Here is a 22,033-nt window from a genome sequence, read left to right as displayed (position 1 = left end):
GAGAATAAAGACACTGCGAGTCAGCAGTGAGGAAATTTAGCAGCAGTTAATATTGTGTGGTGGGTACAAAATTAGCTTCATAGGTACAGATGAGATTCTGGAAGGACTCAAGACCAAAATCAAGCCCGGAATCTAAAACAAACCTGGTCGGCAAATAATATAAGTGTCTCTACCTACAAATTTTTTTAAACTAATTATAAGTGTTCTTTACTTCTCAAACACCTTTTATCCTTAAACTAGTCAGATGTTAGACTCACGCAAAGAATGTTCTTTAAATCAAAGTGGCAGGAATAACAATAACCTTGCATATTTTACTGAAGTTAATACCGAGCTAGAGGTAGCTTCAATATCAGAAAACTTTTACCTTTATCATTTCAACCATGATCTTAACTCTGGACTATTTTATTTCAATAGACCAGAGTCTCTGACCTAATTTTCAAGCCTACCCCAATTGATCTTTCAATGGTGCTTATATAGAGTTTTCCAAGTAGATAAAAAATGAATGTCTGAGATATTGTATATGATGATTGCATTCATACATTCTTAGCAAGACTCCCTCAACAGAGGATTGTATGCTCTAATTTCTATCTCAGTTCTATTTTTTCTTGTATGTGTAAAGATGAAACAACACATTTACTTTGCATAAGTAAATTGAATTTAATTTTGTTGCTTTGCCAACTCAATTAGATTCTTTAGAAAGGGACTCAAATTCTTTTAAAATAAAAGTATGGAGAAGAGAAAGAGAAATAGAGAGAGATTATTGAGTTACTTCAGAAGAAATAAGTTTCATAGTATTACTTAATTTGGTGTATTATTATGCCATCATTATTATGATGGCATATAGAATAGACAGTATTTTAGATTTTAGGAATTGTACCTTCAAACTATAATGTTAGTAAAAAGTTGAAAGAGTTCATTTACTTATATGGAAAGTCCTTTATACAATTTCTTCACAAACGATGTAATATTATTCTTCCTAATGGATGAATAAAATTCCATTGTATATATACACACCACATTCTTTTTTATCTATTTGTCCATTGAAGGGGATCTGGGCTGTTTTTATACCTTGGTTATGGTGAATAATACAACAATGAATATGGTTGTATGAGTGGCTTTACTGTATACTCTGCTTCTGGCCAGAAGATTTGAGGTGAGGGATGAAAAATGCCCAATGCCCATAATATTTTATTTCACTCACAGGGTTGAGAAATGAGTCTAACTGACTTAGTGTTAAATCATATATATTATTTCCACCTCTGCTTTTATAAACAGATTGTTCTGGGGCTAGCTTATTGGACTTAAGGGAAAATAAAGGGAACATTCCAAGAAGTAGATAACAAGAAAGCAGGAAGCACACAAGGATTCCTACTTGTCTTTTTGACTGGATTACTGCAGAAGGTCAGACACTCATAATATATTGATTTGTTTTTACTTAGACATAGTATAAACATCACCACTCTATCAGATTTCTACTGGTATTATTAACATTCCAAGCAGACTAGTTACGTCTCCTGTAGGCTGTCACAGTTCCCGTAGGGCTGTAAGGTTGCCACATCTCCCTTGTTTTCGTTTTTTAAAATAGCCATCAGTTGTGAAGAAAGCAGCATGATCATCTTCATTCTGATCTGTTCCATTTGGGAGGTAGCACCACATATTACTTGGAAATCTAAAATAATAGTAAGGATTATTCCCATGACAAATAATCTCCATATGCAGAGGCTGAGTCCAGAGAAGCACATTTAGGATTAAACTAAGACTATTTTACAGTTCCCCAAGAACTGATTTGTAAGTACCAGCTTTGTAACTCATTGAACTGTGATAGTAATTGTAATAATAATATATAATAATCTACTTCCTGGTGGAGGGAAATCAGAGAAAGTACCACAAAGATGTCTTTTTTTTTACTAGTTCTTAATCACATTGGAAGAATTATAATGTAGTACGGTTACACAAAATTTTTCAAAACCAGGATCACATTGTAGTTGCTATCCTTCAAACAGAGCCTGCTAGTGCTCTCTGCCATTAAATGACTTGTTCTAGTGCATCTAGCATTGTTAAAATTGTTTGATCTGTATGAGTTTGAGTTAATAACTCCTGGGTAAAGTTCTTTAAGTCAGAATCACTTGGCTAGCTGTTTCGAGAGAAGGGGTAAGAGCAGCCATACTAACATGTAGAAAGTGCAGAAACAGTGAAGTCCCTTAAGAATCCAATAAAACATTTGGTATGTACAAGGGAACATAGGGCCAGTTTTAACGAAAATTCCAGACATTCCCTTCCACTACCTAGTGAAACTGAATGGTACTCATGTTGCAGGTCCATGATTGAGCACAAAAACATTAAGTATTCAGACGGGTTATGTCTGAGGATTGCAATTGGAAGCTTGTCCAGGCATGAAAATCCATGAGACTCTTATCTCCAATAAACTACCCCAAAAAGCTGAAAGTGGATCTATGGCTAATGTAGTAGAGTGAACAAAAAAAGCTCAAGTCAGTGCCCAGACCCTGAATTCAAGGCCTATAACTGGCACAAGAAATAAAAAATAAACAAATCTTGGGTGATGTTTTAACTGGCTATGTTAATGTGGGAAATATAGGAAGTGAAATAAAATCCCTTTGGAAATGTTAGATTAAAATGCCTCTGCTTGTGCAAGGTTAATGGATGTAGTCATAGCTAACATATAAGGATGAGAAGTACAAACCATGACATGATCAATTAGATTATGTTCCAATTTCATCACAAATGACACATCACTTTTTGTATAATTTCCATATAGATCATACTTTAAAAACCAGTTCTACTTAAGAAAACAGCTGTAAGTCTCCAAATTTTGTTTGAAAATGGCACATATGAATGGTTGAAAATTACTTATAAAATAGCAACGGCTAGATAAACTAAAAGCTCGTTTTCAAGTGTGTGGAGAACTTTCACCCTTCACATCACTTTTTCTTCTCCCTGGTTCAACTGTTTTCAGTTGTCCCCAGATCATGCCTGGCGCCATTTTGTTGCTATATGTGTGGTGTTTTTTGTGTGTGGTGCTTCCGTTCAGGGTCTTGAAGGTCATCTTTTCCATCGGTAACAGAGGGTTGAAGTGCTGGTCCTTCAACTCATGGCACGGCTTGAGTTTGAGTAGGGAGGTACTGAGGCACTATAGGAAGTAGAACAGAAACATGTGCTCTACCCCATGTAATAAGACTGTAAGACCATTTCCCGGACCTATTTCCTTGAAGATCTTGTATCAGGATGGTGCATTATGTTCAGTAAAAGAAGAGGTTGCTTGAAAATGCCTTTCAGCCACTGTAAGACCCTGTTGGTCATGAATTTAAAAAATTAGAGTAAATAAAACTTTAATTGATCTCTAGGGAATATTTCCTTATTACCCTTTTGTTGTTATTGTTTATTTAGATAGGTTTTTTAAGAACCTGATGAATATATTCCACAGTTCTTGACCTTGGGGCTTATAAGGAATACAGAGTGATGCTGAATTTTCCATTGCTGTAAAAATAGCTGAAAGTTGTGGGCTGCATAACAGGATCCATTATTAGTTTTTAGTTGTGGCATTCTTATGTGACTAAAACTTTCTAATGAGGATGAGCTGACATATTTAGCTGTTTCTCCATTTAAGGGAATAGCATGAATAAAATGAGAAAAAGGATCGATGGAAACATAGCTATTGTTGCCCAAATGAAAGGACATGAGTTATATCTGTCTTTCAAATCCAATTGGCAAGTAATCCTCTGGGGGTTGACTCCTAATAATTTAGGGTTGCCTGCATGTTGTTGATGGTCTAAGCAGGCTTATTTATATCTTGGACTTGGTCTCCAGGTTTCATACAGTATCCTAATTTATAATCTTTTGGATAAATGCCCAAGAATGGCATTACTGGATCACAGCATAGTGTTCTATGTTTTGCTTTGTTGGAAATCACCAAACTGGTTTCCAGAATGGTTGCACCGGTTTACATTCCCACCAACAATATGTTAGGGTTCCTTTGTCCTCTACAGGATTTGTTGTTGCTTGTATTTTTGATGATGGTCAATGTAACTGGTGAGATGTGATATTACTATTTCAATTTGCATTTTTTATGGCCAGAGATGCTGAACATTTCTTTTTATGTTTATTGGCCATTTTTACATTTTTTCCCCTGAAAAGTCTCTATTTTGTTCATTTGCCCACTTATTATTTGGGTTGCTGATTGTTTGAGGGTATAGTTTCTTGAGCTCTTTGTATACTTTGGATATTAGATCATTGGGTTATAGTTGGCTATCAAAGATCTTCTTCCATTCTGTAGACTGTTGCTTTTTATCTTGTTAACTATGTCCTTTGCCATAAAGAAATTTCTTAATTTGATGCAGTCCCTTAGTCAATTCTTTCTTTGATTTTCTAAGCCCATGGTACTGTGCTCAGTATGTTCCTACCTGTGCCAAGAAGATTTGTTTCTCTTTCTCCTCCCTATAGTAGTTTCAAAGTTCAGGTCTGAGATTGAAGTCACTGATCCAGGGTGTTTTTCTTCTCTTTTACGGAGATTGAACTCTCTGGGCCTTGTGCTTGGTAAGCAAACATTCTACCACTTGAACTATTCCCCATTTCTTTGCTTTCAGGTTTTTTTGTTTTTGTTTTTTTTTCTAGATAGAGCCTTGAGCTACTTTTGCCAGGTCCGGCCTCAAACTGAAATCCTCCCATTCTGTCTCCTAAGTGTCTGGGATTATAGATGTGTACCACCATGCTTGCCTTCAATGCTAATTTTTAATGACTTTTTTTTTACCATTAATGAAAGTTGATCAATTTAGAGTCTTTGGAAAGAATACTTAAAAAGATAGCTCTTATGTCATGCTTATAAAATACATATATCTATACATGAGACAAGGAAAGAGTAATAGAAATTACTCTTCAAATTAGTATTAGAAAACATTTTTTTTCCAATTGCCCAAGATACTAAGTCTTGAAGTTTGCAGAACCATATATTTCTTGAGTTATAGGAACTCATCTTTAACATTTTTCCATATTACTTTTTATTAGTTACTCTTGCTCATTTCCTTTTACATATCCAGAAGTTTATTACATGCCTTCTTTTTTATTTCTGACAGAAATTAAGCATTTTAAATTAACAATGCTGGTGAATGTTCTTTAATGACTTAGATTTTTCATTCCCTTTCATGCAATAGTATTTTTGCTAAGTATTTTTGTTCATGCATTTTAATAGGATAAGGAGATAATATTTTCATTATGCTATCAGAGATGTGTGGAATATACACAATTCTAATATATTTTATAAACACTACTAGTGGGTATTTATCCATCTATCGATAATCAGAACAGATAAATCCTCTCATTTATGCCAGTTTGAGATGGCTAAGGAAAAATATTTTAACTGTAAAAAACATGAAAATATTTTCTACCTCTGTAGTTAGGTTCCTGTTAGAACAGACTATACCAAGTTGCACCATTCATACACTATTGAATGATATGCTTCCAATGAACTTTTCTGATTAATGTATGGATTGCTTAGAAATATCTTCAGGGAATTAGATAGGAGACTGGTAAAGGAAATGGGGGTTGCATGCATACCCACTTTCCTATTTATAAAGATGAAATGAATAGTAGTGTTAAAGGACTAAATAAATGCTGTCATCAGGCATTTAAAGTGAGTAAAAGTGTATCTAACACATATTCTGTTTTACCCCAAATAAAGTTTAAAAAAGCCCATGTCTGCGAAAAAGCCTGAATTATTTACATATATAAGTAGTTTGTAGTTCCAGAAGATAAGCTTCATAAGGACTCAGTCTCCATGTTTTAAATGAACGTTACTTCTAGGTGTATGATTACAAGCATATTTCAGCCAAGGAAGTTCACCTCTCATTTCTCATAAGCAACAAAACACACAGTGGACTATCATATTTTCAGCCTGTGACTTGTGTCTCATGGGGTCAGGAGAGACTATGCTGAGACACAGATCCTGATAAATTGTTTGAATTCAGAGTTTAAAAAATGTTCTTTGTAGTTTCAAATAAAATGGCATTTTCCAAGGTGATTTCAATTTATTTTGGCCTTCTGGTTTAAAAAAACTTAAATAGGGGCTGGGAATGTGGCTTAGTGGTAGAGTGCTTGCCTAGCATGCATGAAGCCTTTGGTTCGATTCCTCAGTACCACACAAACAGGAAAAGCTGGAAGTGGTCCTGGGGCCCAAGTTGTAAAGCACCAGCCTTGAGCATAGAAAGGCCCAGGAATAGTGCCCAGGCTCTAAGCCAAAGCCTTAGGACTAGAAAAAATTAAATGATACACATAATATTAAAGGTGTATGTATTAACAGCATGCCGTGCAATGTTTTTCACTTGTCTCAGTAGTTTGATTCCTTTACACACTTACTCTGTAAATGATGGAAGATGATATGACCCCCCAGTTTGGTCTTCAAAGCAAACTTATAGAGTGGAAGCTTTCTTGAGCACCATTCTCTTTCTTTAAAAAATGTATTATATTATCTTTAGACAGCATACAAAGGGTTACCATTCAACAAATGAGCTTATAAGTACAATGCATTTTAACTGACGCCCCCCCTTTTCATCTCTTCTCCATCCCTCCCAACCCATACCCACATTGCCCTTCCTGATTTTTTTTCCTTTAAATCTCAGAAGAAAATAAAGTCTCTATGTAACACTAACAGTTTAGTTCTTAGACTAAGACCATTTTCTTTTCTGGCACCTGTTATGGCCTGGGGAATAATTAATTTACTTCTCTGATTTTCTTCTTCTCTAGCTTTTATTTCTATTTGTAGTAGTGTTTTAGACTTCACATATGCAAAAGTCTATCTGACCTGAAAAAGAAAACAACACCCACTCTCTAAAAAAAATTCTTTAATTATAACCTGTATCTCTGGGGAAGTAACAAGAAGTGATTAGAAACTCACTGGACTCAGTGAGATAGACTTAAGCCGAAAGGACCTTGATTACCTGACATCAATAAGGCTAGTGAAACATGGAAATATTTTAAGTTTATGAAGATTAGTGTTAGTTCAGGTCCATGACTCAGCAATCATCTCCCCAGAGTCTGATTGTTTCCTTCTTTCCAGTGCTCAATCCCAGTAAAAGGTGGTCCATTTCTTTGGGGAAGGATCCTTCCTCAAGTAGAGCTGCACTTTACCTTGTTCATGGGGTTCTAGGATTGTAAACTGATTAAATTGTGAGAATTGATTGGAAGGCCATGGCTGTTTTAATGATTCAGGCTTTACTTCTGTTTACTGGATTTAGAACTGCTTTTACTTACAGAGATAGAAAAAGAATTTTGTAGATTGTCTATCCATTAATTTCACTTTTAAGAATACCTTGATCAGCAACATAGGGCTTTTCAGATCTGCCTATTCCTATCACTGTTTTAACTCAGCTGTATAGGAAGTAACTACTCATCTTGTCTTGAGTGATGAAAGGCTGTCACTAGGACCTTACCTGATCCATTTTCAGCCTAATTATCCCCATTGGAGTTAGGGATCCTAGTTCAGTGACAGCAGTTTTTATTGCATTTCCTGTCCTTCAGACAGGCAATATAGAGTTCCTTGAGGGTGCTGGGATCATTTCTCACAGTCATACTAATGACTGTGTCCTCAGGACTCTCTGGCCTTATACTATAAACTCAGTCAAACATTCTAATCTTATGAGGCCTTTGAACACTTCCCTCTATAATGTACACACAAGCAGTTCTTGCATTTCAACTTTATTAAGTGTAGCTCATCTTTTGGTGGTATAGCATTGATATAATTTATCCTGTACCCTGAATGTCAAGTTCCACAGCTCTCTTTGGTTTTCAGTCCGTGAAAATTGTAACAATCTTGTGGTAATTTTGGACTGTAATACAGTTTAGGGGTCACATTTTGTGACTCATTTTTGTGGATGGGCTGAGACTTAAGTCTCATGATTGGTCTAGCAAAGAGAGGATTGTAGGATGGATCTTAAGGAGAATTAGCAAGGCCGTGCAAGGAAATATCTGTATCCTTTTCTCCTATTTCTTCATCATGGATTACACTAGTAGTTTTCTTGATCAAATTTGACTTTGTCATTTTCTTTCTCAAGGTCACCAAAGATTAAGTCCAAACACAAAAATACTGCAATTTTTTTCTATCATTTAAAAATGTATATACCAGCACAACTATGTTTATCGAAGCATTATTTACCATAGCTAAGATATGGAAGCAACCCAGATACCCCTCAGTAGATGACTGGATCAAGAAAATGTGGTATATACACAATGGAATTCTATGCCTCCAACAGAAAGAATGACATTGCCCCATTTGTTAGCACATGGAAAGACTCAGAAAAAATTATATTAAGTGAAGTAAGCAGGCCCAAAGAAACATAGGTCCCATGGTTTCCCTTATTTGCAATAACTAGTATATGTCTGAGACAAGCAGAAAAGATCAGATAAGTTGATGTTCGGTGAGATGAACTAAGATAAGAATTCAAATGTTTTTTTCTTTCTTGTGATTGTTTCTAACATATTTATAAGATGATTTCTTTGTTGCTTGTATGTCCCTCGCCCACGGTATAACCCCTGCTTTCATTGTATTTGATGTTGGTATAAATTGGAAAGGAAAAACATCGTTTAAATAGGGATACAGGTGGACCCATTGCAACAATGAGATGTACACGTCGTTATATCGAAAAATGAACTTTTCAACTTCGGCCAGAAGGGTTGGAGGACAGTGGGGGGAGGGGGGCAGTGGGAGATGGGAAGGGATGGGTAGGGGAAACAAAGGAGGAGGCAACAATGCTTGATAAGAAATGTACTCAAGTGGGAACAAGTGGGAAAGAGGGAACAGCTGATGCTGTGCAAAACAAAAGAAATGTACATACCACCCAATGTGGAAGAAATAACTGTATCGCAAAGCTCATAGAACTCATAAGTGTTATAGACCGTGATAGACAATTTGCTCCAGGAAAGTTAGAATGCGTTTGTGACTTTAACTGAGCATCACTATCCCACAATAATGTGAAATTTGGGAAATTATGTAACCACTTAATCACAGTAAAAAATTTGAAAAAAATAAAAAAAATAATAAAAGAAATGCACTCATTACCTTGCCCATGTAATTGTACCCCTCTGTGCGGTATTTTCACAATAAAAACTATATATATATACATATATATATACATATATATATATATATATATATAGCTAGACAGTATTGATTTTTCTACTTTTTTCTTCAATTTTTATTCCAATTTTTATGTATCTTATTCGCAATAATTCTTCAAGGGGAAATTAGCGTTTTTTATTCCTTTCTGTCTGTTCTGACCATGGTTTTAAGTGCACAATGATTCCTTTCTTCACTGAGTGTCTTTCAGTCTAACTTTTAGCACTACATATTATGACACAACAAACTCATGTCCCCAATATTGGGTATGTCAGAATAGTTGGGCAATAGAAGATTTTCAGCACTTTTTTTTTGGCTTTTCAGTGGTGGATGTTTTTCTTTTTTTTCTTTCTTTCCTTCCTTCCTTCCTTCCTTTCTTTTTCTTTCTTTCTTTTGCTATACCTGAGCTCTTTTGCTCAAGGCTAGTGGTCTACCACTTGAGCCACTCTTCCACTTCTGGTTTTTGAGAGGTTAATTGGAGATAAGACTCTGGGCTGGCTTTGAACTGCAATCCTCAGATCTCAGCTTCCTAAGTAGCTAGTATTATAGGGATGAGTCACCAGCTCCAAGCTTTTTCCTTCTTTTTCCTAATAGTTGTATACTAGAATAGATTTAGAAATAGATTGCAGAAACTTCACCATCTTCAGTGTATTTTAAAATTTTTCCTGTTATGCACAGTGCTTACTTTTTTTTTTTTTTTTGCCAGTCCTGGGTCTTGAACTCAGAGCCTGGGAACTGTCTCTGAGCCTCTTTGTGCTCAAGGCTAGCTTTCTACCACTTGAGCCATAGCACCACTTCTGGCTTTTTCTGTGTATATGGTACTGAGAAATCGAACCCAGGGCTTCATGCAAAGCAAACACTCTACCTCTAAGCCACCTTCCCAGTCCTCAGTGTTTACTCTTAAACTAGATAAAGTTGGAAATAGCTTATATTTCACATCATCCACTGTTTGCATTTTGTCTATCTTGCATGGTCAAATCGATTACACTGAAGACTTTCTCCATTATATTTTATGAGCACAAAATTAAAAACTATATTCTTTTGAACATATGTACAATGTTCAGAAGACATAGTATCTTCCCAGCCATTCTAAAATGGTAAAACTATATGGAAATTAAGTGATGGTTTAATGCACATGATCGTGTTTAACAATATAGTTTGAATAATGTGCACTGTACTGAAGCAAAGTAATTAGTATTGCCATTTACCTAATAATTGTCTACTAATTGCTTTCAAGGGTTTAGATCAATTTTTAATGTTAGTTGAATTATTTCACCCTGACATAGCATTTTCTTTGTATGAGTCAAAATGTGATCTCATTAACAAAAATTCTTTATGAGAGATAAAAACACCTGTTACTAAATTAAATAGGATAGCCATTTGTTTTCTGCTTTTTTAAGATTTAAAAATTTTCACTAACAAATGATGTCAGGAGAAATTTTGGATGCTGTCAATGTCAGAAAAGTCAACTAACATACCCCCTCTGTACCAATTTATTTTAGCTTTCTAAACCAAAACATTAAAACCCAAACTACTAAGTGCTGATAAATTTAAGTAAGTGAATTATACTCTCTATATATGAGATTAAATTAAGGTTCACCTTTTGAAATGAAAAGAATATATGTATTTTATTTAGTCTTTTTTTCCCTTCACCTCCTACAGAGAAATGATGAAGAAGCGGTTGTGGACAGAGGTGGAACTCGTTCTATTCTCAAAACACACTTTGAGAAAGAAGACTTAGAAGGTAAGGCACTGCTTTTCATTCCAAAGGTATGTCAAAGGGAAATATGAAGTTTGTTGCAACATAAAGAACAGCTGAACCCATTTCTATTCCTGACGCTGTTAGGTGCCAGCATTTCAATTATCATAGATTCATAGAATTTATAAGCATAGGGGCTGGGAAGGTGGCTCAGTGGTAGAGCGCTTGCCTTGCATACATGAGGCCCTGGGTTCGATTCCTCAGTACCACATAAGCAAAAAGAAAAAAAAGCTGGAAGTGGCACTGTGGCTCAAGTGGTAGAGCGCTAGCCTTGAGCTGAAGAGCTGAGGGACAGCGCCCAGGCCCAGAGTTGAGATCCCACGACCAGACCCCCCCCCCAAAAAAAGAATTTATAAGCATATGAGAATATGATTATTATTGTTATGCCACAATTTAATGTGCACACAGCATTGATTCATTTTATTTATGTTTCACTTATTTAAATTTTGTTATATTTGACATAGAATCTCATTTACTGAAGCTTGATTTAACTTGGGATCCTCCTGACAAATCCCCAGAGTACTTGCATTATAGGGGTGCATTGCACTGCTGAATAGGCCCTCATTTTAATCTTTTTAACCAGACATTTTTGCCAGTGACATATGAAGTATATAATGAAAGGTGAAATCCAGGTTGTCTTCTGTGCAATCAGAGAAGTCTAAACATCTGAGCTAGGAAGTTTTTATTTTAAAAATTGTAATATAGCTGGGCACCATTGGCTCACACCTGTAATCCTAGCCACTCAAGAGGCAGATATCTGAGGATCATGGTTGGAAGCCAGTCCAGGCAGGAAAGTCCTTGAGACTCTTATCTCTAATAAACTACTTAAAAAAGCCAAATGTGGTGCTGTGGCTGAAGTGGTAGAGCACTAGCCTTGAACAAAAGAAGCTCAGGGACAATGCCTAGGCCCAGAGTTCAAGCCCAGTACTGGAAAAAATGCAATATAATCATATTTATTGTAATTAGATTTGATACCTTGAGTCTTATCTTAAGCTACAATAATTGTGTATTTGGAGCACTAATATAATATTTGGAAACAACTTCCATAACTATGCCTACTCCTTGCCTGACATTTTGCTTGGTGTGCTGAAAATATTCAGCTTGAAGAAAGTCATACTTATTTGGTGAACTTAGGAATTTGCTATACACACACACATAAACTGAAGGGAGCAAAAACTTGCAAAATCTAGTAATGTATGATTTATTTTTTAATGCATTATATTTTTCAGCAGCAAATTTCTTGACCTTCCTACTATTTTTGTGCCATGACAAATGATCCTTATATTGCTCAAACACATATCAAGAAATCTAATGAAGCAATAAGTCAGCCTAGAAAATTATTCAATTGTATGGAAGAGCTATCATGGGTTTAAACATTCTTGTCAACATCTAAAGTAGATAATATAGGTGTCAGGATACAATGTTTATTAAAAGTGATTTCTGATGAGCACAGCACAACTGAATGAGTTAGATTTTACTCTTTACCTATAGTGGGTAATTTAGTCCCACCATCTGCCGACCATAGATGGATCAGTCTTTGATTATTGAAATTAACCTTAAAATGCAAATGTAACATTACATTTAGGATTTGAATATTTGCTAATTGAGAAAAGAGGAGCTACTTTATAATGCCTTTTTACTACTCTTCCAGTTACTATTCCATACTAAACAGGCAAATATCTATCATTGCAGATGCTATGATGTACACATGAACTTAATAGACCAGTTAGTGGTTCTAGGTTGGTTACCTAGAATTAGATAAAACTATATATAACAATGAAGGAGGTGGTTGTTTAGGAAAAATCAAGTGACTGTATAATATAAAATGAATAAGTAGAAGCATGCCAGTGAGAAAGGTAGTAGTCCTGAGGAAGAGGGTATTATAGCTGCCCCCCTTGTTTAAGTAAAGGAAAATAACAGAATACCTTTGAAGAGCTTTTTCAGTAATGTAGATACTACAAAACAAATGTTTCAAATGAAATACAGTTTGAAATTGCTATTGTAGACAAACACATTTCATAAATATAAACTCTTAATTAAGATTCTAAATTTGACATTTTTGTTTCTCAGAGTTTATATGTATATTCTTAGCTAATAATTTTAAATTCTGAGTACAGTTTGTAGAAATGCCAGGTGCTTAAAAATATCTATGAAATCTCAGGTGGTATATATTTAGTAGAATGATCACCTGCTGGGTAACAACAGCTTGGTGTGATATATTAATTAATTCAGATCTATTATACATGATGAATATATAATTTCTTGACCTATAAATCTGTTTTTATATATAATTTGCATCATTTTTATTTTTTCTTTTCTATTTTTCAAGTTATATTTTTTATTATCTTTAAGCAGTTGTACAACCAGGTGCTGCTGGATCATGCCTGAAAGCTTTGCTATTCAAGAGACTGAGATCTGAGGATCACAATTCAATGCCAGCCTAGGCAAGAAGAGACTCTTATTTCCAATTAACTACTGAAAAAAAAAGGCATAAATGAAGCTATGGCTCAAGTGGTAGAGTTCTAGCCTTGACCAAATAAGCTCAGGGACAGTACTCAGGCCCTAAGTTCAAGCCCCAGGATACATACACACACACACACAAACACACACACACAAACACACACATGCACGCACACATGCACGCACACACGTGCACATGCACGCACATGCACACATGTAATTGTACAAAGCAATTGGTTACAATTCAATACAATGCATTTTGATCAATATCACCCTTTTCATCAAGTATAAAATTTTATGAGATTTTTGTGCTCTTTGTATTTTGTGGCATGGCTCAACTATAAATTCTTTAAGCTTAGCCAAGTGGTGTTTCTTCTACCCTCTTCTCATTCCACTGTGATTGCTCTAGTTTGTTCCTTCTGTACCTTGTATACGGTGAGTTTCTCACACTCCAATCTCCTTCACATTGGCAAAATGTTCTTTCTAGCCTTCTTCTGCTTTGTGTGGTAAAACTTAGTGAAGGATATTGAATCCTTATAATTAGTCAACCTCAGGGTGCTGAGTAAAGCAAAACTGTTCAGGCTGTAGCTTTTATTCTTGTTCTCCCATGTTAATCTAAAGTATGAGACTACAAAAGGTAAAGTGCCTTAATACCCTAAATTCTTTCTTCTACTTGCCTTTTAATATATATGTAGGGATACATAAAATATAGAAAGCCAACTTAAATTTGAAAGGGACTTAGGTAAGTAAAGGATAACATCTTTAAAACACATAGTAGTAAAAGGTATGTCCTATGGAATATTTTTATTGATTATTTAAAAAAATTTTATAGTAAAGGTGATGTACAAAGGGATTATAGTTACATAAGCATGGTACTGAGTACATTTCCTTTTGCACAGTGTCCCCCCTTCCCTCATTCTCTCCCAGTTTTTTTCTTTTTTTCTCTTTTTCAAATTATATATTTTTCTATTATCTTTAAGCAGTTGTACAACCAGGTGTTGTTGGCTCATGCCTGAAATCACAGCACAACCTTCTCCCAACTTCCCTCCTCTCCAAGTTGTATAGTTCATTTCCCACATAGTGTCTGGTGGGTTTCACTATTGAATTAGTTCACTCTTTGTCCCAACATTTCTGGGCTTCCTTTTTCCCTCCCTAAATCAGATAAAATTATGTACAAAACAAAGGGTACAGAAATCAAAACAGTGACAGAAGGGAATAAACCAAAGAGAAAAGGAAAGAGGAAAAGAAAAGAAAAAGAAAACACAAATACTACAATAAAAACCTCTTGCTTCCATTTCTTGGAGTTCATTTCAGTAAGGATCATTTTATATGATCATTTGCACATAACTTTTGAGCTCTTGAGATCCTCTTCTAGAATATCTGTTCACACTTTGTGAATGATTAGACTATGAATGATTAAATCGATCTTGTCCAGGTGTAATTACTTTTCTTTTTACTTGTAGGTTTATAGGTTCATTCTAATTGCTACAAATGAGGGAAACCATGCAGCCTATGTTTCTTTGGGTCTGGCTTACTTCGCTTAGTATAAGTTTTTCCAAATCTTTCCATTTCGTTTTAAGTGGGGCAATGCCATTCTTTCTGATTGAAGCATGTAACTACATTATGTATATATACCACATTTTCTTGATCCATTTATCCACTGAAGGACATCTGGGTTAATTCCCTATTGTGGCCATGGTAACAATGCTGCAATGAACATGGTTGTCCTTACTGGAGCTTCCTGACTCAATCAGAGGACATTAGCAGAGAACTTCCTGAGCATCCAGAATGATAGGCCCATTCCGATACAAGAAGCCTTTCAAAACCCAAACAGGTCAGACCAGAACAGAACATCCAATTGCCATACTTTAATCCACACAGGATCAATAAAGACCAAGGAAAGGATCCTTAAATCTGTCAGGGAGAAAAGAACAATTACCTATAAAAGAAAACCAATCAGAATAACTGCAGATTTCTCAGTAGAGACTATAAGAGCAAGGAGAGCCTGTAATGGAGTATGCCACACCTTAAAGGCAAACAACTACCAGCCAAAAATAGTATACACAAACTCTTCTTTATAACTGAGGGACCTTTTTAATTGAGGGACAAATAAAAACCTTCCACAACAAGGAAAAATTGAAATAATTTATCCCCACCAAACCAGTATTATAGAAGATACTTAAAGACATACTACATATAGAAAACAAACAAGAACACAATATTGGCAGAGAAAACGCCCCTAACCAGAGAACCAGCTAAATGTAGTAAGAAATGATGAAGCACATCACATAAGAATAGTAATAATAGGCATAGTTAGAAGTTGACGGGCTCTTCAGATTGTTTCTTAAGGCTATAGGTTAATAACTATTATACTGTGTTGTTCGCTCTGAAACTATGTGAACACATAAAAGTCAGGATTGTTTTGGAGGTGGAGCGGTAGAGATTAGTGCCACCTTTTAAAACCTAATGTATGCACCTATTTGACCACTAAAGAAACTTGCCAAATGCTACAGAATAATAATAGATGACTTCAAGCTCCACCAAGTGGCCATAGTTACTGTATCAAATGTGGGATATTTTGTAGAGCAGGTTATCATGGCCTCAGCTTTGATCTGAAAGTGGATTCCTTTTTCCTATGCCTATCAAAATGTGGCAATAGATACAGTCCTTGGGGAAGTGGCACAGTATACATTTATGGTATTGCTCTGTGACTATATTAGTGCCCTCGCTTTTTTATCAAAATAGAACCCAAAAGAATTTAGAAGAAATGAATATTCTACAGAACAGCACAATAATTCACAATACTGGTTGAATGACTATAAAAGAGGTGTCAAGTATTTGGGGATGCTGAAAAGAAAAAAAATGCATTCCATAGTCTGTTTTCTAGTAATTTAGGTTAGGTAATAAGAAGATAGGAACTGTGAAATTATACTAAGCCTGAAACTCCAGGGTGGTTGTGAATAAATAGAATCAGTTCCATGTGGAACTAAGTGTCCTCTTAGTTATTCTTTATTTAATTCCCTTTTTATTCTTTTATCCTGCCCAATTTCTGTCAGAATAGATGTCTGCACTTTATTTTAGTTTTGTTGGTTGTGGGGCTTGAACATAGGGCCTGGGTGCAGTTCACAAGCTTTTTTACTCACTTTGAGCCACAGTGCCACTTCTGGTTTTCTGCTGGTTAATTGGAGATAAGAGTCTCATGGACTTTCCTGCCCAGCCTGGCTTTAAACCACAAAGTTCAGATCTCAGTCTCTTGAGTAGTTAGGATTACAGGCATGAGCCATCAGCAACCAGCCATGACTATTTTTTTTTTTTTTAGTTAGGAGCATTTTGTATCTTCTGCAGCATAAGCATACATTAATGAAATATGACTTCTTAATGAAAAACAATATGTGCATCAAAAATAGTGTGTTCTATTAACTAGATTATCACAAAAGAAATAAAACTCAGCTGCACAATGTGAAATGCTATCAGTTTAGCAATTTTGACAGCACTAATAAATTTCTAGTCCATTACTAGCAACCAGATTATCTTTATTGCAGTTTAAGATTTATATAATTATGGTTGTAAAAATGTATAATGCAAAAACCATTCACACTGTCATGCAGCCACTTTCAGGAATATTTTTTTAATCTACAAATTTCCTTTTATTTAAATTATAGCTTTCCCTCTAACTTTTTAAATGTTTTTTATTGTAAAGATACTGTACAGAGCAGTTACAGTTACATGAGTAAGGTAATGAGTACATTTGCTATCGAGCATTATTACCCACTCCTTTGCTTTTCCCCTACCATCCCTTCCCTCCCCACTTCCCCAGCTCCGCCCTCCTTTCCCCGTTAAGTTGTAAAGCTCATTTTCATATAGTAGGTCTTGTACATATCATTGTTACACTGGGTCAGCTTGTATTCTTGTTTCAGCATTTTGTTATTTCCCTTCCCCCCTCCAAATTAGAAAAATGGACACCAGAATCATATACAGTGAGAACAGGGGTTATACCATAGGAGAAGAACATACAAATGAAACAAAAAAAATCACATAGTACATTAAAAACGACAGTGACAAAGCAAAAACCTTTTGTATCCTCATCTTGGGGTTCATTTCTCTTAGTATCATCTTATATGGTCATATTTACATAGGTTTTGACCTTGTCTAGTAAGATTATCCTAGATGTATTCTTGTTACTGTAAATAAAGGAAACCATGGGACCTATGTTTCTTTGGGCCTGGCTTACTTCACTTAATATAATTTTTTCCAAGTCTTTCCATTTTCTCAGGAATATTTTTATCTTGCAAAACTGAAGCTGTACATAAATGACATCCCTTTTCCTCTTCCCCCAATCTTTGACAACCACTCTTCTGCCTTTTATTACTATGAATTGCACTGCTGCAGATACTTCATCCAATTGGCACAATCCAATTGGCATAATATAATATTAGTCTTTTTGTGACTAGTTTATTCCACTTCCTATGTCCTCAGGGTTTGCCCACATTGTAGCATGTCTTAGAATTTCTGTCCTTTGGAAGAATAAAATGATTCTGTTTTATATGTCACATTTTACTTAGCTATTCAATTTTTGATGGACTCCTGGGTTACTTTTGCACTGGGTTACTTTAGGATGGTGAATAGGGATGCTACCAGCAGAGAGTTGTAAAAAAGAAATAAGACAAATCCACATTTGAAATGGATCAAGCATATAAAAAGTAAACTTTATTTAAACAATGCTTTTCTCTTTCTTTTTCGGTTGTCAAGAATCACAGTAGAGTCCATTATTCTGTGACTTTCCTAAACACAGTGTCAAACTATTACCATGTCACTTATGAAGTAAAAGAAACTCAGTCTAAAGCTGCTGTTGGCAAGTTATTAAAACAAACATACTTTATAAAATAAACCTAGTAGCATTTTCTTTTATTTAAGATGATTTTGATCTAGCTATATTGTTCAAGTTGGTCTCAAACTCATTAGCAAAAGCAATCCCCTTGCTTCAGCTTCTTGAGTAGCTGAAACTATAGTTGTATACTACCATACCTAGCTAATTTAGTCACATTTTGATTTGATATTCATATATAGTAAAGCACCTAGCACAAAGTGAGCACACAATATAATTCTGTCAGTAGTAGTGCCCCTATATGGTCCTCATTTTACCTAATGCATTCTTGAGTTTTTAACGATAACTAGAATGGTTTTCTGTCCCCAAACAATGTAACTTCAAAATTTTCCACTAAAAAAAATAAATTAATGAGTATTGGTTATATCATTCTGATGCAGTATTTTGCAATCAAAGCAATAGAAATACCTTAGAAAATAAAAGAAAAATATTGTGGCTGGACCTTTATTTTATCATCTTTTACCTCAAAAATTATATGCCAAGGGTCAGTGACATATGACCTAAAGGCCACATAGGGCCTGCCATCTTCTCTGCATTCTCTAAACAAAGAATGATTTTTATATTTAAAAATTATGGTGAAAAAGTAAAATAATAGTTATAATTTTATTATGTAACGGTTATATGAAATTATTAAGTGTTCATTATTAAAGTGTTCCTGGAAGCTAAACATACTCATGTTCTGTCAGTGGTTGCCTTTTCATTACAGTGGTGACTGTGATTAAGAATATGTAAGATTCCTTCTTGGATCACACTACAACTAGGCAAGCTATAAATCCCAGTGAATTTGAGTGCCATATACTTTACTATAATATGAGAATTTATTTTTTATTACTAGTGCATATCTACTAAGAGAAGTAGAATTTGAATATTATATTTTTATGGCACAGTAAGTGCAGAAATTTTCACTAGTTAGTTGTAAAATACTATTTATTATATAATCAATTTATTGCTGTGCAAAAGGAACAGAATATATAATTTATAATTAAATCTCTCTCTATATATATAAAACCACTGTGGCCATTTATTACAGTATTTCCTACTCAGAAGGCAACCATCAGAAAAATCAGAAAGTTTAAACTGGAACATCTTCTTAGTATGATATCCTTACAGAATTAAAAATAACAATGAAATTGCAACCAAAGTACTTTCCTGAGTGGTTGATTGGTTAATAAAAGATAAAAAAATTTGCTATTGATAACCAGTGAAATGATGTTTGATATAGCAGTAGACAATATCACTAAGAATCAAAAACTGCCAAAGAATTCATTATAGATTATAGATAACAATTATAGATTATTATAGATAATAATTTAATGAATTTAATGAAATCACAATTTTTTACAAGCTATTTGTGCTAGATTTAATTGGTTTTTAAGTAGACAGTATGGTGTGAGATTGAAATGAATATATACATATATATGCATACATAAAGTATATAAAAATTGTCAGTAGAGCATAAAACAACCTCTACTGGAAGAAATTGACATTGGATTCACAAGATAGAATGGGCATTGAAGGATAAATAGGCATATGACGGCAAAGAAGAAAAGGTCTTTTATTTTCTGGGAATGGTAACTCTTGTGTGGTTAAGTCACTGGGATTATGTGGAATATATAAAATGTGACTAGAGGTGAAGTTTAAGCTCTTGCATGATATAATTCAGAAAGTGGAGAATGAGTGAATCTTTATGGTCATTCAGTGGGGTATCTACTATAATTAACTCCATTTTACAAATGAAGATACTCAATGGCAGATTATTAAATGACTTGCTCAAGTCACATGAGTAGAAGATGGTATTACAGGGATTCAAACTTATAAAGAAGACAGGCTTTTTTTTTTTACTGACTTTCTCATAATGATTCTATAAATTAGTTCTATTACAAAGCAAAAAGCTGATAGTTAATAATTTGATATTTAATTTATACTCATATAGCATAGTTTCCACATACTTTTTTGCATTATTTTGAAAGACTGGCCATTGGCCTATGAATTATTTGCATGAATAAGAAAGCCATAGCTGGGCACCAGTGGTTCACGCCTGTAATCCTAGCTACTCAGGAGGCTGAGATCTGAGGATCATGGTTCAAAGCCAGTCCAGGCAGGAAAGTTCTTGAGACTCTTATCTCCAATTAACCACTAGAAAACTGGAAGGGGTTCTGTGGCTCAGGTGGTAGAGCACTTGATCTGAAAAGCTGAAGGTCAAGACCCACGACTGCAAAAAAAAAAAAAAAAAGAAACAAAAGCCACTTTCTTACTGACATTAGTTTTGTTATATAGCTAAATAGCTATATATATATATATATATATATATATCCATATATATATAGTTAACTTTAATTCTCTTCATTGATGTACGACAAAATTGATTATCTTATTTTTTTTACTCATCTAAAGTGACACTTCTTTTAAAGAAAAAGGATCATTTTCTTCTATTCCTGGTTGATTAACTTTTGTGCAATGCAGTATTGTTGATAAAGGGCTAATGTAAACTGAAGTGTATTAGCATGATAATGATAACGAATGGAGATAACTACACAGCATTCATTTGGGACTTTATATTTTCCCTGTCATGCATGCTGGATATTTGAAAATGAAAATTGAGAAGTCTAATATTTCATATTTCAAGGGAAAAATAGCTGACTTCCAGTCTTCTATTGAATTATTTTTAACACCTATTCACATTTTTGTTTTTCTGTTGGTCATGGGGCCTGACCTCTGGGACTGGGTGCTGTCCCTGACCTCTTCAGTTCAAGGCTAGCACTCTACCACTTGAACCATAGTGCCACTTCTGCCTTTTTCTGCTTATGTGGTGCAGAGGAATCAAACTCAGGACCTCATGCATGCAAGGCAAGCACTCTACCACTGAGCCACCTTCCCAACCTCAACATCTATTCACATTTTTATAATAAACAATTTTATTTTTTTCTTGGATACAGTACAAATAAAAATAAGACAACAGAAGTCTTTAGTAATTGAATTCAGTTTTATTCCTAAATTATCTCTCATTTGAGTTACTTGTCATGTTCCATGTTTCTTCATTTTTCACATTTTATGTATAATTCACATCAGTCCTTTTGATAATGACACTTATTCTTGGTGTTTTGTTTGTTTGCAATGAGAGATAACTTGGAGGTTATTTATGTTCTAATATTATAGTGTAAATTTTAAAAATAAAAAACAATTTTGATATCTGATTTGTTTATTACATTTGCAAATACTCAGAGGCATGTGTTTGTATGAGTGTAGTGACATATAGTCTCTTGTTTAAGTGTGTTTAAGAAATCCTGCGAAACCCTCTGTACGGTATTTTCACAATAAAAAATTAAAATAAAAAGAGAAATCCTGAGAATTCATAGTTTGATAGTTTGGGGGTCCTATTGCCATACATTTAACACCATTAACTTAGGATGTCAGTTTTTAACCAATCATATTTAGAACAAGATCCTATCACTGATATTCACTTTCCATATATGCCAGGCTCTGTTTAGCACTGTTCTCTTGCTTCAAAGGCACAGCATAGTATGTGGGGTATTTGTTCTTTAAAGTAAACTTTGCCATAATCTTTGTGAATGAGAATTGCATATTTGTGTGTGTGTGTATCTATGTAACATTTTTAATTACTCATTATTTCAGAGAATAGATGAAAAGAATTCCTTTCATCACATTAAATATAATCCTATAAATATGAACAGAGAATTTTACAATAAAGAAATTGTTCTTTTAATCCTCAGATATTTTCTTGAAAAATATTTAATACTTTGAAGACAAATAAGAAATAAGCAAAGCCTCTTAATTTTTACTACACAGG

The 22,033-nt window shown here is 34.6% G+C and overlaps 1 protein-coding gene across 12 annotated transcripts in view; it reads left to right on the top strand.

The window, feature by feature from the left end:
* The window catches only part of Slc4a10 (solute carrier family 4 member 10), a 446,328-nt gene that overhangs the window by 263,527 nt on the left and 160,768 nt on the right, over positions 1-22,033 (top strand). For all 12 annotated transcript variants that reach the window (XM_070021992.1, XM_070021977.1, XM_070022002.1 and 9 more), the window contains one exon: positions 10,784-10,865. In XM_070021992.1, the coding sequence (XP_069878093.1) occupies positions 10,784-10,865 (82 nt within the window). The remainder of the gene's footprint in view (positions 1-10,783; positions 10,866-22,033) is intronic.

Source organism: Dipodomys merriami, unplaced genomic scaffold, assembly GCF_024711535.1.
Source record: "Dipodomys merriami isolate MVZ:Mamm:240054 unplaced genomic scaffold, mDipMer1.0.p SCAF_1, whole genome shotgun sequence".
Lineage (NCBI taxonomy): Eukaryota > Metazoa > Chordata > Mammalia > Rodentia > Heteromyidae > Dipodomys > Dipodomys merriami.
Note: the sequence above shows the minus strand (reverse complement) of the source record. Positions and strands in the feature narration are given on the sequence as shown.